The sequence below is a fragment of the Montipora foliosa genome, chromosome 6 (genome assembly GCF_036669935.1).
Source record: "Montipora foliosa isolate CH-2021 chromosome 6, ASM3666993v2, whole genome shotgun sequence".
In the NCBI taxonomy this organism is placed as follows: Eukaryota; Metazoa; Cnidaria; class Anthozoa; order Scleractinia; family Acroporidae; genus Montipora; species Montipora foliosa.
In genome coordinates, this window is record NC_090874.1 from 49,551,569 (window position 1) to 49,576,384 (window position 24,816).

A 24,816-nucleotide genomic window follows, 5' to 3' on the forward strand; every position below is an offset into this window, starting at 1 on the left:
CAAAAAAATTACAAGATCTCAGAAAAATTATTAGGTATCAGCACTCTAACATCTATTAAAAACAATGTTAAGACAATCTTACAAGATCTTGTCAAAAAAGTTAGCATTCAATGATATTTCAATCTTATAGGTAAATAGTAATACTAATAATAACAATCACTTTATTTGAGTCTTAAGGCTATTTATTTGAGCATGACGGCTCTACTAATTGGGGAGACTAAAAATCAACTGAAAGCAGAACAAATCAATTGAAATATTGTTTTTTTTTTTTTTATGAGAGGGGAAAACCGGAGTATGCGAGGGAAAAAACCTCTTGGTTAAAATAGCTTTTTCATACAGACCTAGTGCATTTGAACTTCAATTTTCAAATTTGAGATTCAGTGTATTCTTAGGGTTCGGTACATTTCGCCGACCCCCAGTCCACGGACTACCCAAATGGACTACCCTAAAAATACTATTTCAAATGAGTACTGTTGATCCATGTGTAAGCAGCATCTCAAACCTTTCGATTATTGTTGTGATGGCGGATTACTTCATGTAAGCTAACCTTCTTAAAATGGGTGCTTAGACTTAAATACTGTTGAACAATGCTGTTTAAAATGGGTGTTGAGGCTTAAGTAGGCACTATTTGAGATGCTGCTTACACATAGATCAACAGTACTCGTTCGAATAGCACTTTTAGGGTAGTCCATTTGGGTAGTCCATTGACTGGGGGTCAGCGAAATGTACCAACCCGTATTCTTAGCTTATTAAATTCCTTCAGTGGGCTGCTAAGGGAAATTGATTAACATTGCTATAGTTATTTAACTTACACACCAAGGCAGTTTAATCAGTTTTGAAGTCTACTCATGATCATATGGAGTATCTAGATCTAGCACTGTTATGAAACCTCTAGCTTCCCTTGTTTTGACAAAAAGACATCTATTTACAATTTGATGACAACTGACGATTAATAGTTCACCATCTTCTTCAAGTTCAAGGTAATGTTCACCTATTAAATTTCTCTCCACAATATCCTTTAAAACTGGATCTTGAGGTAAAGGTAGATCTTGGCAGACAATTTCTGTGAGTTCAAGCTATTTTTCTTGATTTTTCTGACCTTGTTCAAATGCAAGCATTAGGTATGAGATGTGTAATTCCTATTACAATACTATTCCATAAATGTTTAGAGGCTAGTCAAAGCCTATTTACATCCTATAGTATTTCTATGTAAGTGCTATGTACATGCAATTTTTGCTGTGGACCCTCAATTTCAGTTAGTAGGTAGATTCTATTTACAATATGATGTAAATGCTATGAAACGGTTATGTTTGTCCTATTTCCAGTTTTTACAGCTATGTAGAGGCTATTTGTAGCCTATTTACACCCTATGTTATCACTATGTAAGTGTTGTATGTAACTATGTATACACTATATACAAGAATTTGGTTTATCAACGGAGTTGATAATGTAAATTGACCACCGTACAGAGATTCTAAAAGCTGACGTTTTGAGCCGAGCGTTAGCCCTTCGTCAGAGCGAATCCGCTCTGACGAAGGGCTAACGCTCGGCTCAAAACGTCAGCTTTTAGAATCTCTGTACGGTGGTCAATTTACATTATCAACTCCGTTGATAAACCAAATTCTTGTATACTACTTCCCCACCGACGCAGCACCACAGTTTCTTTAGAAACTACCCCTTCATTCATATGTATACACTATAATTTATGTGTTGTGTATAATTTTTTCTGTTTCGAATCTATGTAGAAACTATGTTGAAACTATTTTTATTTTTGGACACAAAAAACCGTCCCATAACATAGCCTTTACATATGCTATGTAAAGGTTCCATTTGACTAGCTAAAACATAGCATTTCCTTTCAAAATATATAGATGAGGCATATGTATAACATAGCTTTTGAATAAGACCTCTATATCGAAGTTACATATGTGTATCATAACACCATTTACATACGTGTATGGATGTTACATAGGATTTACATACTAGATTACACGAAGTGTCTGGTTCTACAAGGGTAACAATAATATGTTGCAGCTTTTTGAATTATGCATTTGAAGTAGTCTCTTTCAAATAATATTTTATCTTACCTTCATATTTTTTAGTAAAATAAGTGGTAATTTTTTTTCATTAATCAAAATTTGGAATACCATTATTATGTTGCCAAGAGGTGCATCACGCTTTAATTTTACTCGGAAACAATGTAGTAGTGTCCTTGTTTTCAGTTTCAAAGTTGTATAAATAGTTCATTGCTTTGTAATAAAAATAGGATTTCTGTTTTAATAAAATGTTATTCTAAAGTTTTTTCTACTCTTTCTATTTTGGTAGTGTTTTTTAGCAGAATATGAGAAACATCTTGATAAGATCTCATATTAAGATCTTGTGAGAATCTTGGTAAGGTCTTGTAAGATCTTACAAGAATCGTGGTAAGATCCTGTAAGATCTTACAAAAATATTGGTAAGATCTTGGTAAGATCTGGTAAGACCTTGGTAAGATCTTTGTAAGATCTTTGAAAGATCTTTGTAAGTTCTTGGTAAGATCTTGTAAGATCTCGTAAGAATCTTGTAAGAATCTTGTAAGAATCTTAAATAAGAAGTAAGATAAGATCTTAGTAAGAATCTTATTAAGAATCTTATTAAGATCTTAATAAGATTTCCACCTGGGTTAAAAACGCGTGTGCCCCAAAAACATGCGTGTGTTTTGCGCCTGCGTAGCACGCTTATTTCTGGTCTGCACTGTAAATGAGCAAAATGGATGTGATGTTGCAAAGCTCTTGGAAAATTTTGTTTGTCACGTCAACTGTCTGTTCTTTGTTTTGTATTTTCACGTGCTTATGCTGATGTACCATCTCGCAGTATTTAAATTTCCTTTCACCTCAGACTGAAGATGATATAGAATTATATCGTATACGTTGAAGTATACTTCAATGCTTCCTTGGATTTGTTGCCAGCTGTCTTATAGACACGATGCAATTACTCGGTATCACCTTTATGCTATACCTATTAAAACTATCAGCAGGTAATGATGATATAAATACCATTATTGAAGCAAAAAATTGTTTATCCTTGATTACTGCAATTTTAATTGCAAAACCAGACAACGAAAATTTTCCTGTTATTCTGGATGGCATAGCAACATAATTGCACAGCCTGAACATAAGTAAATTCATGACGTGACTTCATTTCATGGTCTTTGATTTCCCGCCATGAACTTTTTCACTGAGCATAGTGAAAAGGTTTAGAACAAGAGTGAACACCCCATGAAATTCAAATTCACAGAGTGAAATATTAAATTCATGTGCCGTGACAGTGAAATAAATTTCACTGTTCACCATAAAATCTATAAGCCCCCTTTTGGCATGAAAGGTCACAAATGCAAGGTAAGGTGCAGGTACTGTGGCAGTCTTCTTGATACAGACCTTGTTGATCTTTTACACAAACAATGCTACCAATAAGTACTGACTGCCGGTGAATAGAGTGTCATCTACGTCACTCAGAGAAGTCAGCTACTTTTTTCCAGAAATTGAAGTAATTAAAGTCAGATTCTTTCAAGCCTAACATTAAAATTCATTTAGTTTTGCAATGATACCAGTTGGTTGCATTACTCAAACTAGCCACCAACTTCAATTCTTTTTAAGATGAACCCCCTCGATCACAGAGCATACTGACTCTGTTGTGGGGGTTGATGGTGAAGCTTTGTTCTGGTCAGCACCCAACCCTGTTCAGTTACCAAAACAGTCTTCCAAGAATGTCTGTTCCAAACTTGAGTGATACTTGCAAGGAACTATTGAATTCTGTGAAACCAATCCTAGATGACAAGGAGTTTAAAAGGATGGAGGTGCTTGCTAAGGTGGGTTCATATTAATTTTTCCCTTCATGTTTACTTTTTTCACAACAACAAAACCTTTATATTCTCATTTTTCAGTGTTTAAAGGATGTCACCAACTCACCTTCTGAAAAAGGGTATATTTTTGAAGGTCATAATTGACTGTGTTCTTCAAGCCACTAGTTGTTATACTTCACGTGCAAAAAATGAAAGGGAAAAAATTAATAATAATGATAATAATAATATGGAAAAATACTTGTTTATGGTTCATCAATGGTTTTCAAACCAAAAGAAAGAGGAATATCTTATTTTAGTTAACTTGGCAAAAAACAACATGAACCTGTACAATCGTAGGCTTTTATAAGTTGGCTGAAAAGAACAAATCCTCTGCACGTCTACACCCGGCTATGATTAATCAAACAGGACATGGAATGCAGTAGTTATCTTTAACTCACCAGAAGGCTAAGGCTAGTTTGTGGTACAATGCTGGCCACATTTACTGAAGGCTCAATTCTTGGAATATTCACTTGGGGAGTCGAAACTGCAACAAAAAAGATTGACAAAGTTATTTTTAAGCACTAAAATTCTGTGGTAGCAAGTAAGATCTACATGTATTTCAAAATGCTTGGAAGATGAAACATGAGTGGCTGGAATGTTTAGAAGAAAAAAATAATATTGTGCCATGGAAAAGGGCCCAACCTTTTTAGGGGATGGCCCCTAGATTTGAGGGTTATGGGCCATATGACTCCTAGAGGAAAAGTTCTGGTAAGAACACTGGAAGGTCTGCACTTTAGATTTTTTTGTAACCGTTTTGCTGAATTTTATTCCCTAGGACTTTGAAAAAAACCTTGGCCCAAAACTGCAGTTTATCTTAAAGCTGAAGTCATGGTGGGCTCCTAATTATCACACAGACTGGTGGGAAAAATATGTTTACCTCATGGGTCGCTCTCCACTACCCATCAATAGCAACTACTATTGTCTTGATCAGAACTGGCACCCTACTTTGAATCAAGCGTCAAGGTATAAATAGACCTGATATTAAACAGTAGCGAGAATATGTGGCAAGAACAATATTGCAAACCTGTGAGGTATTTTTCTTCCTACGGGAACATAAAATTTGTATCTTCGAGCTAAACGTGAAATGGAAAGGCAGACTTCAGTGCAAATATTGGTTGGTAACCCATTGACTCCCAGGGGTTCCACATTGAGGAGTAAAATTGTCTGGTATTAGACCGATTAAAATATACGTCTGGTCGGTTTAGGCCGGTTTGGGGGTCAAAGGGTTAATTAAACAAATAAAAAAGGTGGGAATTGTGACGTCATTGCTCAACATGATTACTTGTATTACATACGAAAGATATGCCACTTGGTTACTGGATTTAGCAGTCATATTGATTCTTCAAGTGTTTTAGTTCTCTGTAAAACACTCCTGCCTATATAATAAATACATAGGTTTCTCAAGGGTTTCCTTAAGGTTTGAAGCAGGGGCATATGGGTATAGTTAGACCCGGTATACTATTGGAAAGGCCTGCAGGGTCTTCCCTCCTTAGGGCCGATTTACACGGTACGACTTTGTCGCATGCGACAACGGCTTACAACAGGCCCACGACATGATTTACGATTGTTGTGTACGTCAGAAAAAATGTCGTAGCATTTTAAAACATGTTTTAAAACGCTACGACAATCGTAAGTCATTTCGTAGGCCTGTCGTGAGCTTGTCGCATGCGACAAAATCGTATCTTGTAAATCGGCCCTTAGAGGGGTGTGAGTGCATGCTCCCCCAGAAAATTTTGAAATTCTTAAGTTGCAGAGATTTGTTTTCTTGTATTCTGAAGCCCAAAGCAATGTTTTTTAACTACAAAAAAATCACACCTTTTTTTAGACTTATATAATTATCCTTTTTTTAATGTCCAAGAAAGTGGGCATGTTTTCTTCGAAAATTGGCTTTTCACAAACTCCTTTCAAGGTTAAAATTTCCAACAAAAGGTCAATTAAAATCACGCATGAGGTTAAAGCCACTGCACTTACAGATTTTTTGCCATCACGCATGACGTGATTCCTGTAGCATGGGACACGATTCGCATGGCGTGCGATGCGATTCGTGTCCCATGCGAGGGTGGTAACTTACTTTTGCATGGTACTGTATGCTGCTTCATGACTGGTCCACCACAGCAGTCCACATTGCAAAATTCAGCTCAGAGAACAAATCAGAATTGGTTCCAGAAATATCCATTACTTCCCTTGGACCCCTCCTGCCCCTGATGATCTGCCGTGGGAGGAGGGGGGGAGGGGGGTATGGATATTTTCTGGAACCACGCATGGAATTTTTCCTTTTCATCTTGACCAGTTTGCCAATAAATAGTATTAAATAAAATACATTAACTTAAGCTAACCTTCTTCTTGTGGTATTACAAGTTTGAATTCATTGTACAGAATGCAAATTGTTATACATGTATGTAAATGAGATTTATTCCATGCTATATCAAAAGGAATTTTCTGCTTTTAAAATTATGTACAATAATAGCAATGTGAGTCAAATGACCCCAAATGACCAGATTTATGCAAGCAAATAAGTTAATTTCTCAGGCATCAGATTGAATGATTAAACATTTTCATGTAGAGGAGACTGCGGGTTTATAACGCTTTGACTCCTGAATTGGCCCCCTTCCCCCCCTCCCCCCTTCCCCCTTCCCTTGATGAGTAAACTCATCTGCCATTAGATGGTGTAAGTCTCACTCCTAGGAGCCAATGGGTTAATATTAATTTTAAGCAATAAAGGACGTTTTTTGTATTTCCATAGCCTTGTCTAAACACTCGGGGGAGTTGGGAGAATTCTCGACAGTTTAAATATGCAAACCCTCAACTGCATAACTGTCAAGAATTCTCCCAACTTCCCTGATTGTTTAGACGAGGCTATGGAAACATGGAAAAAAGTCATCTATTGCTTTTATAAAATATTTCTCAAAGATGCTGGGTTTTTTTTTTGTACTTTACACTCTCACATTTCCTACAAGCCAATCAAAACACACGTCTGGCAACATATAACCAATCAAGGTTTGTGTGATGTCACAGCCCTGTTTCCTTACTCTCATCTAAACGCAGCTATTGACCAATGAGAGTGTGCTTACAATCCTATTTATTTTATTTAATGTGTGTATTTAATCAACTTCCATAAGTACATTAATTTTCTGGAGGTTTTTTTGCTGCTTGATCTTTATCCTTCTCCATTATCTAATTCATTTTATTAACTATTTCAGAGCAGCTACCATAAGCTACTTCTTTTTGAAGTATTATCAAGAACTTCAAACAGAGAGCCTGGAACCACTACTGATCAGAAAAACCATTCCCATTTGTATGTGGCAGTATGAAAGGAATTTCAGGACCACCAGGTAGGGCTGCTTAAGGAGCAGCGTGTACGATTTTACAAGAAAATGGAGCAACATTATTCCCCAAAATTTGCCAGCACTTGTAACAAGATTTTCTGAACATTTTTGTCTAGCTTTGTCGTTTGTATTTCATTGAAAACAGTCCTACTTGTACAGTTATAGATATTTAATGCGTAAGTCACAGTACATAGAGGTTGGGTGCCCAAGAACGTGGGGGCTTGAACCGCAGAGCCCAAAACCAAGTAGATGGAACACCCAAGAACCCAGCGCCATCTTAATTTGAAGCACATGTCACACTGAACTGGAAGAACAGTGGATCCTACTATGTAGATAACAAGCAATACTGCAAAGAGGCGAGGAGGAAAGGGACACTAGAAAATGTGAAAAAACCCCATATGCTGAGCAGAGTAAAACTCCAAGCACGTGCAAAGGCACATGCGTAGACCGCATCAGAATACAGCTGACCCCAGTAAACATCAAAATGCTAATGACCTTCCAGCAAACTGTGCCATATGCGCATTAACACCAATGCCATGTCAAGCACTGAGTACACTTGCTCCTAGTCATTAACTAACCAAAGCAGCGACTAACTGGCACCGGCAAAGTCACATGACCTTGAACGACCAACTACAAAGAACACGAAGATACAGTACCGTGCAAATGTAAGTTGACATTCCCTCAAAGCTCAATCCGCGAAACTCGATTCTTGATCCTCGATTCCGAAAACTTTGAGGATGGAGGCTCGAGTCGAATTGCGAGACGTTCGAGGGCTTTTGAGAAATTTTCGAGACAATTTTCGAGACTTTTGGAGTTTTTGCATGATTAATTTTTCACGTCTCTCTTCCTGTCTATTTTATACGGCTTTTATTTTATCTTACTGCTGGTTTCCATCATTTTTCACGTTCGTCAGAAACTCTGGCAAGGCATGTAAGTGTCTTCATTGAATTATTTTGGGTACTTTTGAAAAAAAAAGTGAGTGTTTACCCAGCGTTGTAAGTTTCGCGATATCATTGATCAGTCGTTTTGTGCCCGCATTGTTGATTTCAACTTGAATATTTAATCAGCCCTCTGCCGTGTATTCACACAAACTAGTTAGTTAGACAGGGTATTTTACACTTTGTGCCCCCAAAACTTATATGGAATGAATTTTTCCATCAGTTCACTTCATAGCAAAAGTTGTGCCAAGTTGCAAAAGCAAAAGTTGAAAGACGTGATATTCGCTGACATAATTTTTGTGTCGGTGTTCGTATGACGTCACGACCTTTGTTTTGTTTTTGCTGAATGATTCCCTTGTGAACCCTTGTGTTATTTTTAATTCATGCCTTGTGTTTTGGTTTGCATGATACTCTGTTGCAGTTTTAAGATATGAGCCTATAGTTTGGGTACAGAGCAATGCTTTGTTTGCAGGGTTTAATAAAACATTGAATTAAATCCCTGTCACTCTACGAGTTTGGTGTGATTTTCAGTACGAGCCCAATTTGTTCTTTATGCATCGCAAAGAGGCAGGGTAAAGGCCGGTTTAGGTCTTGCCGATAAATTAATTTGTGTAAAACGTGGAATTTTTCCTCAAGATGTCTTCCCGTTGTCCTTTTAGTATGCGGTATTTTGAACGCTTCAGTTTTTTAAGCATTTAATTATGCACATTCTCATTGGGGTACCCTTTGATTGACATGGCGGTTTCTCACTGAGTGTCGGCCCAACTTCAAAAATTTCGTAGTGAAACAACAATTACAGAGTCATGTGGTTTTTAAGTCAAGTATTTATTGCTTCACGTTCAAAGCACACTCGATGTTTGCATTTTCACATTTGCTTAAGTTGACGCAATTGTCAGTTTTGTGGGAATTAAATGTATCTTTTCAGGAGTAAATTGCTGCCAGCGAGGAGTCTTTGTTACCGGTACGTTCGCTACTTCAGAATACTCAAAAGCATCTGAACTTAGTTGACGTCAGCACAAGAAGCAGTTGGAAATCAATTAAAATTTTTGTATCCCATAGTATCCTGTAAATATTTTAAAGTTCAAGTTTGTTTGCATTTGGTATGTTCGGTTGAAGACTTTTGCCGCCGCTTTCTGTTTACAGAAGATCTTTCGCAATGTGCATGGAGGCTTGACTCGTTATGAATGTGTTTCCAAGAAATTTCAGCATCCGGATTAGGGCTGCTTATCAATATTGTCCTGGTAATTCGGCAGTTATGAACACATGAAGTCGAGAAAACATGAGCAGTGGAAGCGATCATGAAAAAGACGTAATTAGATACCGAATGTCTGCAAATATTAAAGGCAGCTGCGTGTCAAAAGCTTTTGTCTAACGCTATTGTTTCGCTTTCGAGAAGTCTCACCTCACCACAAGATTTCTGATCGAGATCCTTGAAAAAAATTTCGAGGGTCTCAAAACTCGAGCCTTGAGCCTCTATCCTCGATCCTCGATTCTCGAAAACATTAAGGATCACGGATAGAGTTTCGAGTCGAGACTGTCAACTTACATTTGCACGGTACTGTGACTATTGCGACATGATTCACAGGCCGCCCAAGCTCGATATACGATTTGTGACCTTTCACGCGAAAAGGGGGCTTATGGATTTCATAGTGAACCGTGAAATAAATTTCACGGTCACGGCCCGTGAATTTAATATTTCACGGCGTGTTCACTATTGCTCCAATTCTTTTCACTATGCTGAGTGAAAAAGTTCACGGCGTGAAATTGAAGACCGTGAAAATAATGAAGTCACGTTGTGGACTCACTCATGTTCACGCCGTGAAATTATGTTGCTACGCCATCCAGAATAACAGGAAAATTTCGTGGTCTGGTTTTGGAATTAAAATTGCGGTAAACAAGGAAAAACAATGTTTTGCTTCGGAAATCGAATAATGGTATTTATATCTTCTCTTGTGTGAAAAGTTTTAAGTTTGTATGGGGCGCCGTTTCGTTAATTTCGGCGAAATCGAAGTTGGTACGATTATTTTGCTTTGTTGATGGCACGACGATCTATAATTTGGATGAAAATGTTTCATGACACGAATTACGCTAGCGAGCAAAACAGTTTATTTATTACAGTTTCTCCAATAGCATAAACAATCAAATACACTGAAAAAAATCAGTGTAGGAGGAGAGGGAAGCATCCAAAAGCGCACTTGACACCATACGAGGGATTCTCCTCAATTCTGCATAATCAACGTTTGGTCAAAAATACGCAATGAAATTGACATCCCCCGATCAGGGTCTGCGGCCAAAAATGCTGTCACGTAGGTTAAAAAAGGGATTTTATCCGCTGAGATTTTGCAAACTGAACAGTCCTTTTTGGGGAATAATGTTGTTCGATTTTCTCGTAAAAATTTACGCGCTGCTCGCTGCCTCGGATTCTAGGAAAAATTACTCGTACTATGTTTGGATTTAAGTGTATTTTGAGCAGTTAGTCGCCCCCTTTGGCGCACTTAAATAAAAACATACTATTAAGCGAGTTGCTGTGATTTTCCAAGTTGCCCCAAAGATTAATGCTCATAATTCATTTATGCTTGGTGATCTCGGAAAGAGGTTTGGATCACTGCTCGTCCTTGCCGGTAAATGCTCAGCACTCACATGCTCGCAAAATCCAGTCGCCGGTGTGCATGTTGTTTCTTCACTTGAGTTACATGTAAGTCAACTTACACGTCAATGTTTCTTTGACACTCGAAATCTGCCAGAAATCCAAACCCAACGTATTGATAACGAAATTAAATAATTTTGAGGAAGACCTTTTTTTCCACGGCGTGAATTATTTCACGGCGTGAATTTTTTCACTGCCCAGCGTGAACTAGTTCACGGTGGTATGATAAATTTTCACGCCGAGTTCCCGCTATTTTAAAGGAATTTCACGGTATTTCAGCTTGCTTTATATAATTTCACGGTTGTCTGCCGTGAAATCGGCATGATCGTGAAATTTTCATAAGCCCCCTTTTCGCGTGAAGGGTCACATTTATAGACTTTGTATGGGAAAATTGACTTTGAGCTTATAAATGCTAAAATAATCTGTAAATGTAGAACTAAACTTCGCGTACCTCTACGTACAGCTGTCCTCTTCTTTTCTGTGCAATCGGAGGGCAAACTGTGTCAGTTTTAGCCGGGTTTGTGGCTTTCGAATTTTTACGATAATGTTAGTTGTCATTTCCTGTCCTAAAGAAAAGAAAGGCTGGTGACTCATGGCCACAAACCTGGCTAAAACGGACACAGTTTGCCCTCCGATTGCACAGAAAAGACGAGGACAACTGCTACCGTATGTAGAGGTAAGCGAAGTTTATTTCTACATTTACAGCTTATTTTTGTACTTTAGCATTTATAAGCTCAAAGTCAATTTTCCCATACAAAGTCTAGTAAATCGTATTCCGAGCTTGGGCTTTCTATGCCCTTTTAGTATAGTCACATTCCATTAACCATATTTTACTGATGGGGCAGTAAAATCTCACTGAATCAACACTTAATACAACTCAAATTAAAATGCAGGTTTCTTCTTCCTCCATACATAATTTTTTGTTGGACATTATTAATCTTAGTCTGTTGTTGCTGTTGTGATAGAAACATTTGAAAGTTTTGAATTTGTTCATTCAGGGTTCATTTTGTTTAGCTCATTCTGCTGTTTTTGGTTCGACAGCCTTTGTGGCTTGCAATTGCGGCAGCCATTCACAGTAAGACTTGACTTTCAAAATTTTCAGTGGTCCAACTGGAGATTCACATATCGTTAATTTTATTAGCTAACCCTAACCCTAAAACAACAACGCAGTCAAACAAGTGCTCTTTACACAACTAACTATACAATGACCAAGACTTAATTGCACCAGCCTTGATTGTCCTGCATTATACCAGTGGTTGTCAAAGCAGTGAGTTGAGTATGAATGTAAAGTGGTTTATTTCTTTTCTTTGAGGATTCCCAAAGAAGATGTGGATGAAATTGTACATTTTGAACACACAGAAAATGAGGTTTGCAGATTACATCCCAAATTTATTCTGTTTTTCCAGAGATCTCTTACCTTGTGGGTTAATTGAATATAAATTTTGTGATACTGTTTTTCGCTGATCGAGTTACAATAAGAATAGTAACACATGTTGCATTGACTGTCTTTTCAACAGCACATCGTTGTGTTTTGTGGAGGGAATATTTACATGCTTCCTGTAACCAACAGTAAAGGAAAATACATATCAGTGTTGGATCTAGAGAGCCAATTTGAGTGGATCCAAGCAGATGCCAAGCATTCTGATGGTGAGCACAGACCAGCCCAAGCTAATGATTCTTTTAATCTTGGCCTTCTGTGTGGTGAAAAATTTTCAAGTTGTTCAATGTTCGCAATTTATAATCTCTTAACCTATTGACTCCTGAGGGTTCCCCATTGATGAGTGTCTGGCATTAGACAGAGTAAAATACTAAGTATGGCCAGTTTAGGGGTGAATGGGTTAAGCAAGATTGCGATCTCCACAGGGTCTCCCCCTCCTGTGGTCTTTTTGTCTTATACTCTGTCTCATTCACCACTCAAGACTTACATGTCAATCTCCTGTTTGTATTCACGTGTTTGTAGTTACTAAAGACCAAGCTGAGGGTAGTGTACCAGCCCTGACAGCATTGCCCAGAAAAGAGTGGGCTGGCATCAGGAAGGAGTACTTCTCAGAGGGTGTTAATCGTCAGACACTTGAAGCTATTGAGGAGTCCTTGTTCGTGGTAAGAGTTTATTTTGAATAAGGGGATCTTGATTACTTGTTTTGGGATTAAGGGGTTTCCTAAGTGTGAACTAATATTGTCACTATTCGTAATTTTCAAGGCTGTGCTCTAGTGGCGCCCGGTCACCTGGGGCGACTAACATTTGGCTTTGGGCGAGTGAGAAAAATAACCTGGTCACCTGGCCAGGCACTCTGGCTTATTGTATTTCTTGCAGATAAGGCGGCTAAAAATTTTAATATGCTGGTGGTTACAGTTTATGAAACCGCTCAGAAATTTTTTTTTTTTTCGTACGAAACAATCGGTTCACAGGCTGTTCCGCATGATTTCACATGTACTAAAATCTGTGACTTTGCACATGATGGCCGACGGCTGCACAAATTTCGATCCTTTCTCAAAAAATACCGTTAAATTTGGAACGTGGAGTTTGGCAATTTCTTGGTTATAGTTTTAACTAAAAGCGCGGTAAAGCACGGCCGGCAAAGCAGTGCAATTTACTTTAAATTTGTATGAACCCGGGAATCGCAGTTAAAGCAAATTTAATACTTTTACGATTTTCCACAGCTACCCCTACTTGGCTAATAGATATTTAGGTTATGGTTGTTTTTCTCCTGTATATGAAAATAATAACAAAATAAAAAAAGGGAAAGATATCATGTTATTTGTTGTTGTTTTAGAAACAAAGCAATCCCGTGTTGTCTTAGGTGTCGTGACAAATCATTGCATGCCCTAACCAAATCACGCTGTGACTGACGCTTCGACCGAATCCACAAAAAGCTCATTCCACTAAACATTGTACTGATAATATAAGGAAAAATACTTTAGTTCTGTCCTGTAGCGATGATTTTCGTCCAGATCAAGATGACCTGCTAAAACAAATGGATAGCTTTTGGGCCACGGTGGTTTCATTGTTTCAGGGCAACAAAACATTGGTGGCATTGCCACTTTTCTCATCTTTCTCAAGTACATGTATGGCATGAAAAATTTGATGGGTTGCGGGTTTTTCTTGCACTAGCGAGTTCGATGATCATCACAGCAGTAGCAGCAATGTTTTGTTGAGAGAGCGATGGATGAAGATCTTGCTGCATTATTGATCTCAGATAATTAATTAAATAAATAATTAATTAATTCGGGCGACCAACTTGGAGGGCTGGGCACCACAGCTGAAATGCTTGGGAGCCCAAAGGGCTCCCCAAATTTTCCTTAGAGCACAGCCTTGATTTTATTTACCGATCCAGCCTACCTTTAGATTCTGAACATTAACCCATTGACACCTCAAATGCCCTAGGGTGCTCCCAGTTGACAAGTAAAATCATCTGGTGTTAGACAGAGTAAAATTTGTGAAGTCTTAGTCCCAAGTGTCAATGGGTTAACTTAATTAATTTATGGCTTTGGTAAGATTATATTATGGTACATTAATCATCATGGTTGTAGAAGTTACAAGCAATTCAGATTCCTAAGACATTACAAACAATTTGCATATGGCAGAAGACTTTCCCCCCCAACGATTATATTATTTTATTTCAACACAAAGAGCATTGCTTACAAATTACTTACTTCACTTATTCGACTGTACTTACATTATTGACAATAAGATACCTAAGCTACAGTGTGTACTTACAAAACAGTATTTACGCTACTTACATGTACAATACACAATACACAAAACAGTAAGCACTACTTACAGATGTTTGTGACTACCCGCCATGGCAGAAGACCTGTGTATAATTCAATGCCTAAAGAATCTCTGCCTTTGTTTTTTAATACCAGTCTGTTACTTTCTTTCAGGTGATCCTAGAAGAAAAGTCTTTCCCTGGGCTATCTGACCGTGCCAAGTACCTTTTTCATGGTGATGGTCGCAGCTTTTGGTTTGACAAGAGTTTTTGCTTCATTGTGTTTTCTGATGGTAAATGTGGAATCAATGCAGAGCATTCTTGGGCTGATGCACCTGTTGTGGGGCACATGTTTGAGTATGCTGTTAGTTATGAGTGAGTAATGACAAAAACATAATGTATCATTTTATAATGCTCACCGTAGCATTTATTTAACCCATTGACTCCCAGGGGCTCTGGCTGGTTCAGGGTGGTTTGAGTGTCAAAGGGAAGCATCCTTGTAATAATGCACCTATCAATGAGCCTGATTTTGACATTTTCATTTAAAAATATTCAAATTCCCCACCCCTGGAACAAAATAATAATGGTCAAAGTCCCCACCCAGTGGCAAGTGAAGGTGGTCAAATGTCCTTCGTATGATCGAAATCGCTACCCTGGGGACAGACCTCACGATCAAATTCCCTACCCTGGGGACCGACCTCACAATCAAACTCCTGTGGTTAGCCCAATCCCCCCCCCCCCCCCCTCCCTTGGGCTTAAAAATGATAGGTGCATAAAAACGTCACTCCTCTAGCCAAGGCTTTTCCTCTTTTGAAAAATATTCATGTTTGCCAAACATTCACCAAGAGAAATTTGTTGCCAGACTTTAAATTAAATGGTTATACTATGTGACTATTTGCTTTTTCTTCAAAATTCAAATAATTGCAAGTTGTGGGTCAACTATGTCTGCTCTCGGAGTTCAAGAAGCTCTTACATTCTTGGCATGATACTTGGCTTTTCTGAAATTTATAATGTACACTCTTGACGTTTTACTCATTTCCTTAAGGCAAATTACAGTGACTGTGTATAAAAGCCACTGTCCCTGTTTACAATGATAACTGAGAATTTACAACTAGGTAATGGTGATACATAAATTATGGTGTGAAATGTTTATTGACTTGTTCAATTTTAGGTTCATTTACAGAACATATGATGAGAAAGGTAAATGCACTCCTATTGGTGGGGCTCACAGGAGTGCTTCCTTGAGGACACATAACCTTCAAAAGCCAACCAGACTATACTGGGATATGACACCTAAACTAACGGAAACTGTTGAAAATGCTGTCAAGTTTGCACAAAAGGTATGTTGTTCCAACTGATGAAAATGTTAATATTTTCTTTTTTTTTTTTTTTGTAGTAGACTCACTTTGATATATTAATCAGCATTTTCCTGTTAATTCGGGTATTTTCTATTCCATTCCGTTCCTGTGTTTAGTAACACCCAGAAAACATTGTTGTATATACATGTACCGTGTATACCCTGTATTTTAGTTTTAACCCCTTTTCGTTTGTTGAATTTCATTGAATAAAGACCTTATATGTGACCTCATGGGAAAACGTACGTTGAACAGCTTAAAGCGTTGGGAAAGCATTGGCAAAGCGTTGGCAAAGCGTTGGGTCTCTGTTGGGTACCCGTTGGAAGTGTTGCAAAAAGTGTTGGAAATGTTGGAAAACCCGTTGGAGGTGTTGAAAAAAGGCGTTGAAATAATGTGCCGAGCCGTTGAAAAACCCATTGGGAAAGTTCACGCAGGGCGTTCTAGGTGTTGAGAGTAAACAATCATTCATATAACGTTCGTCTTTACAATTGTAGCTGCAATTTAATACTGTCAAAGTCACTCTTTGTTGATCGATAATAAACATAACGTGACATGTCATTTTCCAGTGGTGTCATTGATCTGTTTGCAGCGATGGAACACCACGTTTATTTGCTACTTTGAGACGAATTAGCGATTTCTTTGCTCCTTCCATCCCAAATCATAAAAATAATTCTTATGTTAACTGAAACAAAGTCATCAATATCACCCTTCTTCTGTTCGATATAAGTCAAATTCGCAGTAACCAAAGCACGAACCGTATAATTTATTATTATTCAGAAATTTGCACAAGCTTCAAGTCTGCGGAACAAAAGCTCAAAAGGTAGACTCAAAAAGTGTTGTTACCTCATAAACCACTGCATAGAAATCTGCCTGATCGTCACTACATTACGTTTTTGTATTTATTTGTTTTGAAAGTGTAAATAGTACTGTCACACTATCGTCACCTCAAAATTTGCATCCGCTTGTGACATAAAGTGACGTGTCATGACATAAGTTGAAGCAGGTGCCGCTGTTACACGTAGCGTTGTGAGGTTTCATGCTACCGTAGAACACAAGTGTTCAAAAATTTTATGTTATCTTATTAAGCGTTTTAGCAAATAAATAAATCTTAACGGGACACCGAAAAAGACCAAGCAATGAATTTGTTTCGTATAACATTGCTCCGCGTTCACGAAGCGCATACCATTTGTAAATTTCGCTCGCAATAATTATTCCTTTTAACGGACAACGCTTGGATAGATTAATATTTTGTTCCTTCTAAGAGAACACTGTCACTGACAAAATTCGTTAGTATTTTGTAATCTGAGTACCTTTCACATAACTTTTATCGAGCTGCCATCGTTGAAAAACTCACAAGATGGATATGTTACGCGTTGCACATGTTACTAACAACAATGTGTAATAGGATTAATAATTGTGAAAGTGGATGAAGATTTTATGTTGGAGTCGTTATCTAAAACATTCTAATGTTCAGACAAACATTTTAATTGGCGACTAAAGGAAAAAAATCCTATTTTCCGTGAAACGATTACAATAAAAAAATAAAGTGAACGCGGATTCAAACCTTGGTACATTAACATCGTCGAGATCGCAGTGTAAACTCGTGCTTTGTTTGATATTAGAAAAATCTTGAATGTATTCCGCGTTGAAAGCACTAAAAAGTCGTTGGAAAGCATAGGTGTTGGAAAAATTGACAACCCGTTGTGAATTTTATGATGACATTGGATTGTGTTGTAGAAAGCGTTGGTGTCAGCGTTGGAAGTGTTGGAAAAGCCGTTGGTGACCCGTTGGCAACCCGTTGGTAAAGCATTGGGAAAGCATTGGAAAAGTGTTGGAATTTACCGTAATTTCCGGGCGATTACCCGCATCGGTCATTTTTTGCAATAACAAGGAAAAAATTTCAACAGATTACCCGCACTAGCAGATAACCCGCACCCAAAAACAAAAGAAATTCGTGAACTCACAAAGTTATCTGCACGAGCGATAACTTTGAGCTTATACTCAAAATGAAAACTCTGACGTCCACGTTTAACAGCATTTTGACTCAAAGTAATTGTTCGTGGCTACACTTATCGTAAATGATTGAAGGGTGTATTTCTCATTCAGTCAATTACCATTTTATAACGTTTTGAATCAAATAAAACTTCGACCATTGTTTTTGTTAACAACTTAATATCCTTTAGCGTGAAATTGGTAAGTTTTCACACCTATTGTTTTGACCTTTCATTGAATGATACCGCTTGTAAAATGCTGTTCTAAAAAAATTAGATATTTCAGGATCTATTGACTCTAAGAAATCGCTTGAAACAGGAAAATACTCTCTACCTCAAGGCAGTGCTTGCTGGGAATATTTTACTGATGCGCCGAATGTTCTGGTGTTTTAAAATTTTGTCCGTGAATGTTTGTTTACACTCGTGCCAACAGTCACCTCTTATTTGGGAGCTTACAAAACGACGACGCCGACGGCAACGACAACGCTACAAAACAGTAGGTTTAGTGAGCAAAACGATGGTTCTGCACGCTCCGCACGTGCGTTTAACATTTTGGTACATTTCTTTGCCATCATCTCCTAAATGACGACGTGAAATGACCAAATTCAAGGTTTTGTGGAGAACGTTAGCATATGACGATGAATTTTCAGTTCTCTCTCTACGCTTCCAACCCACTCATACCAGTTTAATTCCTCAACAGTTACTACACATTTTTAATGCAAAACGACATGAAATAGTTTCGTACTGATATGAATAACACGAACTCGTATTTTTAAATGAAGTCCTCGTAGCCGTCGTCATCCTCATTTCGGAAGCTCCCTATTAATTATGCGGCGGCAGCGGGGCCATGAAATGAACATGTCAGCATCAGGTTCTTTAAAGCCTGCTGTTTCACATTTTTATTCTTTTGTTTTGAGTTTATTATTCCAGTTAACAAATATTTTATTTTCAACTAAACAAAGAAAGAAGCTCTGAAATTAGCAAAGTAAGAAAGTAATATCACATGCGCGATATTGATTGCGAACGAATTGGTTTTCATCGAGAGCATTTAAGTTTGTTAGGCAATTAAAGGGGGATAAATAAGGCAATAATTATACAGTTTTTAGGAACAGTTTCATTAATGACTTTTATATTTTTTCCCTCTTACGGTTTTAAAACTATAGCGGAAGATTTAAAAATTATCACATTATCCATGCACCTTCCTATAATCCGCACCAAGAATTGTTTGCGGAAAAATTAACACATTACCCGCGGGTTATCGCCTGGAAATTACGGTACCCATTGAACGGAAAGCGTTAGTGTACGTTTTCCCGTGAGAGGTCACATATGTCTTGACTAGCTCTGTGAGCGGGCAAGATGGAGCTACCTCCATCTTGCCCGCTGAGGATTTCTCACTTGGTCCCTGGTCCCGCAAGATCAAAGATCATTTTTTGGTGTTTTAAGTCATATAATAAATCCTTTATTGACCAAACTTGTTCGGTCAAGATGGCTGGATATTGGCCTCGTTCTTTTTTTGCAAAGTGGCAATAATTTATTTGTTAACCCTTTTTTTTTTTAAAGAGTAAGGTGAAAACAAGTCGCAAATTTGCAACTTCTCCAGATATTTTTAGTCGCAAAGGGAAAAAATTATTTCGCAAATGCAACTGTATTGGTTGCAATTTCAAGCCCTGAAACTAGGTTGGATATGTTTAACTCATTTTCCAAAAACAGAGTTGTCAAGTGATAATTAAAAGTGTTGTAGTGTCAATCCTTCCGATAAGAACGTTTCTTTCAAGTGTTGAAACTGGTTTGAGCCACCTTAACTTATTTGTAAAATAATAATTTAGTAACTGGTCCCATCTTATGAATTATTAATTTATGTCTTCCCATTTCGCTCATTTTTCCAGAACAATGATGACGCTCAACAGTATGTGTTGGTTCATGATGCATTTGGAAAGGGCTTGATAAAGAAAATGAAGGTCTGCTTCATTTAATTTATGAAAGTTATTTTTCAGCACTGCATCGATTGCCAACCAAAAATCAAGATGCTAGACTCTTGGTTCAAACAGCTGAGAGCTGTAGTAAAAATGAAATACAAATTTGGAGAACGCGTGACATTAAATATTAAATATTAATTTTCTAGCACTAGGGATTAACTTTCACAGCAATAGTAATGACCGTTTATTATTCCCTTTTTATTACACATAACATGAGAATTTTATTCCATAAAGCTCATTTGTACAAATCTATACGCTTTATTTTCACATGTGAAAAAGGCCTATACAGCCAATCAGAATGGCGTACAGCTATTTCACATGTGAAAGTATAACCAATCAACGATAGCGTAAAGGCGTTTCCATGCCAATCACTCGTGCATCTCGTGCAAATCGTGCAAATCGTACTTTGTTATTGAATTAAATTAAATTTGCATTTGGTTCTATTGTTAGTGAGTTTTTGTTTATAATTCGCGTTCAGAAAACTATTTTAATGAAAATTCTCATGTTATGTGTAATAAACAGTTTACGACATAGAAAGTGCTTTGTACGGGGTTTATTCACTCGTTGTTTGTGTCAAAAACCCTCACTCGCTCGTTCCTCGCTCGTTCGGGTTTTTGACACAAACAACTCGTGCATAAAACCCCGTACGGCGCACTTTCTATGAAGTAATCTATTTGTCTTACATCTGAAACATTCATTAGTTTTCCTTCACTTTGAAGGTCCATGTAGTTCTGTAAGGTTCTATGGTATTTTGGCCCAGTTCAGAGTGCAAACGAAAATTTGAATTCATAATCTTTCTTATAAACAGGCTTTAAAAACCTATTGAATCAGGGTTTATACCTGACTAAATTTAAAATGTTATGCAATTCATTTTTTCCTGAAGTTCAGCGCATGAGAAAGTTGGAATCAAATGGAAGTATGAGATACCTCTTCAAACTACTGGCTTAAGGTCCTATCTTTTGATTATAATGTTGTTGCAGTTTGACAAACTATTACACCAAGAATTCAATTTATTCACCTGTAGATGCTGGTTACCTTAAACTACACACTGCTCTTTGAAAGATAGCTTTCACTCTGGGCTCGATCAGAGTTGAAGAAAGATCATTGTTATTTGCACAGATATCCAAAGATATGTTTGGTATCTCTGGCTAGGTGTGAAAGAGCTAAAGTTATTATTGACCCTACAGATCTCCCTAGACTCAGTCTGATAAGACACTCAAGTTAGGACAAACACTTTTGTGAAGCACAGCATTATATTTTTATGATCTATAATAGATAAGTCCTGATGCATTCATCCAGCTGTCCTTGCAACTTGCCTACTACAAAGATTCTGGTGGAAGACATCCCATGACTTACGAGTCCTCCATGACACGCATGTACCTTCAAGGCAGAACAGAAACTGTGAGGAGCTTTACTATGGAAGCTAAAGAATTTGTATTGGCATTTTTAAACAAAGCAGTTCCTCCTGAAACAAAGTATGAGCTTCTCCTCAAAGCTGCTGATCTTCATGCCAAGAGGTACAAGGACTGTATGAATGGAATGGGGATTGATAGGCACCTCTTTGCATTGTATGTAGTTTGCAAGGGCCAGGGATATGTAAGTATAATCTTCTTGCTATATTATTGTACTGTTGTAATGAAAAAATGAATTTCCTCTTTAAGACTTTGTGTTTTGCTCAACTTGAATTCCCAGGACAGAGAAAGAAAATTAATACAGAAACACTGTTTCCATGATAATGGTCCATACTGTAAAATCCCAACGGTTACCAAAAATTAGCCAATCAGAATGCTCTATTTAGCCTGAGAATTGCTTGCAATATAATTAGGGGAGGGGGAACCAGAGTATTTGTAGAATTGTAGGAAAAAAGTGTACATAGAATGCTAAATCTGGGAGATGCACCAGGGCCATATTAATGGGGGGCACCACTTCACCATCCAAACTCCCCTGAGGTATATTGATGGTGTGTCCTCATCAATATTGAAATCAGGGTGTCCGGCAAATTGAATTTTTGTTTCTAACCGTATTAATTACCCATTCCCTGTGTGTCGCAAGTTAAGAAGGCCAAGCAACTTGCTTTGAATTAAAGGACATCTCGCATAGTTATATAACTCATAATGGCCAGATGTATTGTTGGTATCCCTTGAAATACAAGAGGATGTCAATGGGGTATGGCTCTAGTCAGTAAACAGCTTTAAAAAGCCGTTTAGTCAATAAACTGTTAAAAAAAAATGGATTTGGTCAGTAAACAGCAAAAAAGGAGATTAGTCAGTCAATTTATATGATTTTTATGAGTGTAGAGAGAAGCCAGGGACTGGTAACTAAACCCACAGGCAGAGCGCAGGCTTGGAGCATGTCACAAAATGAGATAAGGGAAGTCATGCAATCTCCAACAGGACGTGCAACATGATACAAAAATGCAAAACAAATAGAGGGTACAAAAGTCTCCAGAAGGGTTAGACAAGGTCAAAGTAAACTAAAATGTACATTTTTACCTCAAAAGGGTTGTTATTTATCCTAGAAAGTCTGCACCCTTTGGTCATTATGTACCGCATACGCTAAAAAGTAGATCTTCTTTTATACGTTAGTCAGTTCATATTATTTTGTTGTTTATACGGTTACAACAGCCAAAGACAGTCTTTATACACTAAACAGTTAACCCGATTGACACCCTCATACAAGTACCGGTTCCCCTTGGTGCTTGGTGACATGGCAATATGCAATTAAGTGATGTGCATAGTAAAAAGTCCAAAGATTGTTTTACATAAAATCCCCTTCCCTTTCATGATAACAGTTTTAAAAGCCATCAGACTCAGTAGACAGTGATAGCCATAGATAGTTTTCAAAAATACCACACAATTCTAAAACTGCAAGCTCCAACAAGAATGCCTGGGAAGTTAATTACTGTGTTCTTTTTCAATTTTAAAGGAAAGTGAGTTTCTAAAAAGTTCCTTAAGCATCCCATGGACACTATCAACAAGTCAGTCACCACAGCAACAGATGGCTAGTCAGCACTTCAGTATTACTGAGCCTGAACTCGCACATTTAGTAGGTTTTGTGTTTGTTTTGTTTGAGAGACAGCACTGCAGAGTTGTTACAGTAAAGCTATGTCGTGCCATGACCAGATGGTTTGAATTTATAACTTTGCTCTCGAGATTCTGAATTCCCGTGGAATATTTCCTTGATATATGAAAAATAGTTAGCCATGAACTTTTGTTTTATTATAAAATAAACAGTGTTTGAAAAGTGAAAGCTATTTCAAGCATTTGATGAATTATTGTTCAGTGATTGTGCATTTTTCATGATAGCAACTTTCAGAAAACTCTCCAAGATTCCATTCAAAGCTCGGAAACTCCAAAGAGGAATTTAAATGCTCATTGCAGTCTTGTGGGTACTGGTCACACATGACATAGCTTGACTGTAAGGCCATGGACTTAAAATTAGCAACAGGTTCTGACTGGAAGTCCACTTTGGACACCAACTTAGTAAGTTGTTCTGCCAATAAGTCCCTGCCAGTAAGTCACATGGTCTTTAATATCCCACACGTTAATGCTTTTGTATGTTTGTATGGTTTAATTGGATAGCCCCGTAATGGGGGAGGCCGCAAAAGAAGTTATTTAATATGGTTTTACTTTCTAATCTATGGTTCTTTTGATTTCATTTCTTAGAACAGTTTTTTACAATCGTCCTAAAGGTCAATGACTTTTGTAAATTATTTTAAGTTGAAGTTGTTGCAGTGTGATATACATTTTCAGTTGATATGTTTAATTTTCCTGAACCATCATTAAATTTTCAGTGATACATATAATACTGTGTGCTTGTATAATTATTTAGTTTCCTGTTCTAACACGTATTTGTTGAAACAAGTCTAGAGCAATTCGTCGACCCTTGTGGTTGTAATGACCAAATTTTGCACTGTTCACAGATTTCTCCCGGTGGTGGTTTTGGACCCGTAGCTGATGATGGTTATGGCATTTCCTACATGGTTCCTGATGATCACAAGATTTTCTTCCATATTTCCTCAAAGATCTCTTCCAAGCAGACTGACTCTGACAGATTTGTCAAGTATTTGTTTGAAAGCATGTCTGAGATAAAAGATCTGTATGAAGTTGTCAAAGAAAAGAAAGCTCAAGAGCCAAACGGTGCAATTTCTTAATGCAAGGGGCCACCATATAAAGAAAAAGAATGTTTCGTGATATAATAGTATCCCTGCATTATACCATGAAATCTTGCCAAAATTGTCAATAGTCTAAGTTTATATTTGCATGTAACAAATTTATTTTAAGAGAATGAGTAAGGAGGGAAAAGAAACAATTCTCTTCTCTCTTGCCTTCCCCATTCTCTCCTCAAATCCAACATGGCAATTATTTGGTAAACTGCTTCAGTCTAGTAAGATAACATACATGTAGCTCCTCAATGACACCTGCATTGGACAGTTAAGGCGGTTTTTCCAGGATTGACCACAAACATCTAACAATCTTATTTTTTCAAGATTGAAAATGTGCACAAAATACTTGTAAGGCTTCGCAGTTAAGGTCTCTGTACATTTTAGGATCACCTTGAATAATACTTTTGAATACTTTTGGATGGTCAATCCAGACCTTGGCATTTTCAGAGGGCGTGGTTTATTTTGCAAAATCACTACCAATTTCCAAGGAGCAAACATCACCTAATAATAAGAAATAAACTGCATGTTGTAGTTAAGGCAAGAGGATGAAAGAAGCTAAACCCTTCACATCTCTCTTGTTTTATCTCTTCCTATCTGTGGTAAAATTTTGCAGAATATGATACATACTTCTAAATATATTTAATGATTATTGCACAAAATGCTTTGATGTCTCTCAACTTATTATTAATTTTGTCAAAAGTGTGGTGTTAATATTCATCATCAAAAAAGGTTGCATCAGAATGGTAAGGAAATGTTGAAACTTGCTGGCTTTGGAGAGTACCAAAATTTGATATGTAAATTTTATTTAGTGATAATTTTGCAATGACA

The 24,816-nt window shown here is 37.5% G+C and overlaps 1 protein-coding gene across 1 annotated transcript in view; it reads left to right on the forward strand.

Annotated features, from left to right (window-relative positions):
- LOC138007607 (carnitine O-palmitoyltransferase 1, liver isoform-like) overlaps positions 1 to 24,816 on the forward strand; it is a 30,877-nt gene that overhangs the window by 5,475 nt on the left and 586 nt on the right. The window contains exons 3-14 of the mRNA XM_068854620.1: positions 3,636 to 3,847; positions 4,656 to 4,843; positions 7,081 to 7,212; positions 12,104 to 12,158; positions 12,309 to 12,438; positions 12,752 to 12,891; positions 14,677 to 14,876; positions 15,673 to 15,841; positions 19,734 to 19,805; positions 21,099 to 21,419; positions 22,749 to 22,868; positions 23,746 to 24,816. The exon at positions 23,746 to 24,816 is cut by the window's right edge and continues 586 nt beyond it. Of these exons, the coding sequence (XP_068710721.1) occupies positions 3,636 to 3,847; positions 4,656 to 4,843; positions 7,081 to 7,212; positions 12,104 to 12,158; positions 12,309 to 12,438; positions 12,752 to 12,891; positions 14,677 to 14,876; positions 15,673 to 15,841; positions 19,734 to 19,805; positions 21,099 to 21,419; positions 22,749 to 22,868; positions 23,746 to 23,976 (1,970 nt within the window). The 3' untranslated portion in view covers positions 23,977 to 24,816. The remainder of the gene's footprint in view (positions 1 to 3,635; positions 3,848 to 4,655; positions 4,844 to 7,080; positions 7,213 to 12,103; positions 12,159 to 12,308; positions 12,439 to 12,751; positions 12,892 to 14,676; positions 14,877 to 15,672; positions 15,842 to 19,733; positions 19,806 to 21,098; positions 21,420 to 22,748; positions 22,869 to 23,745) is intronic.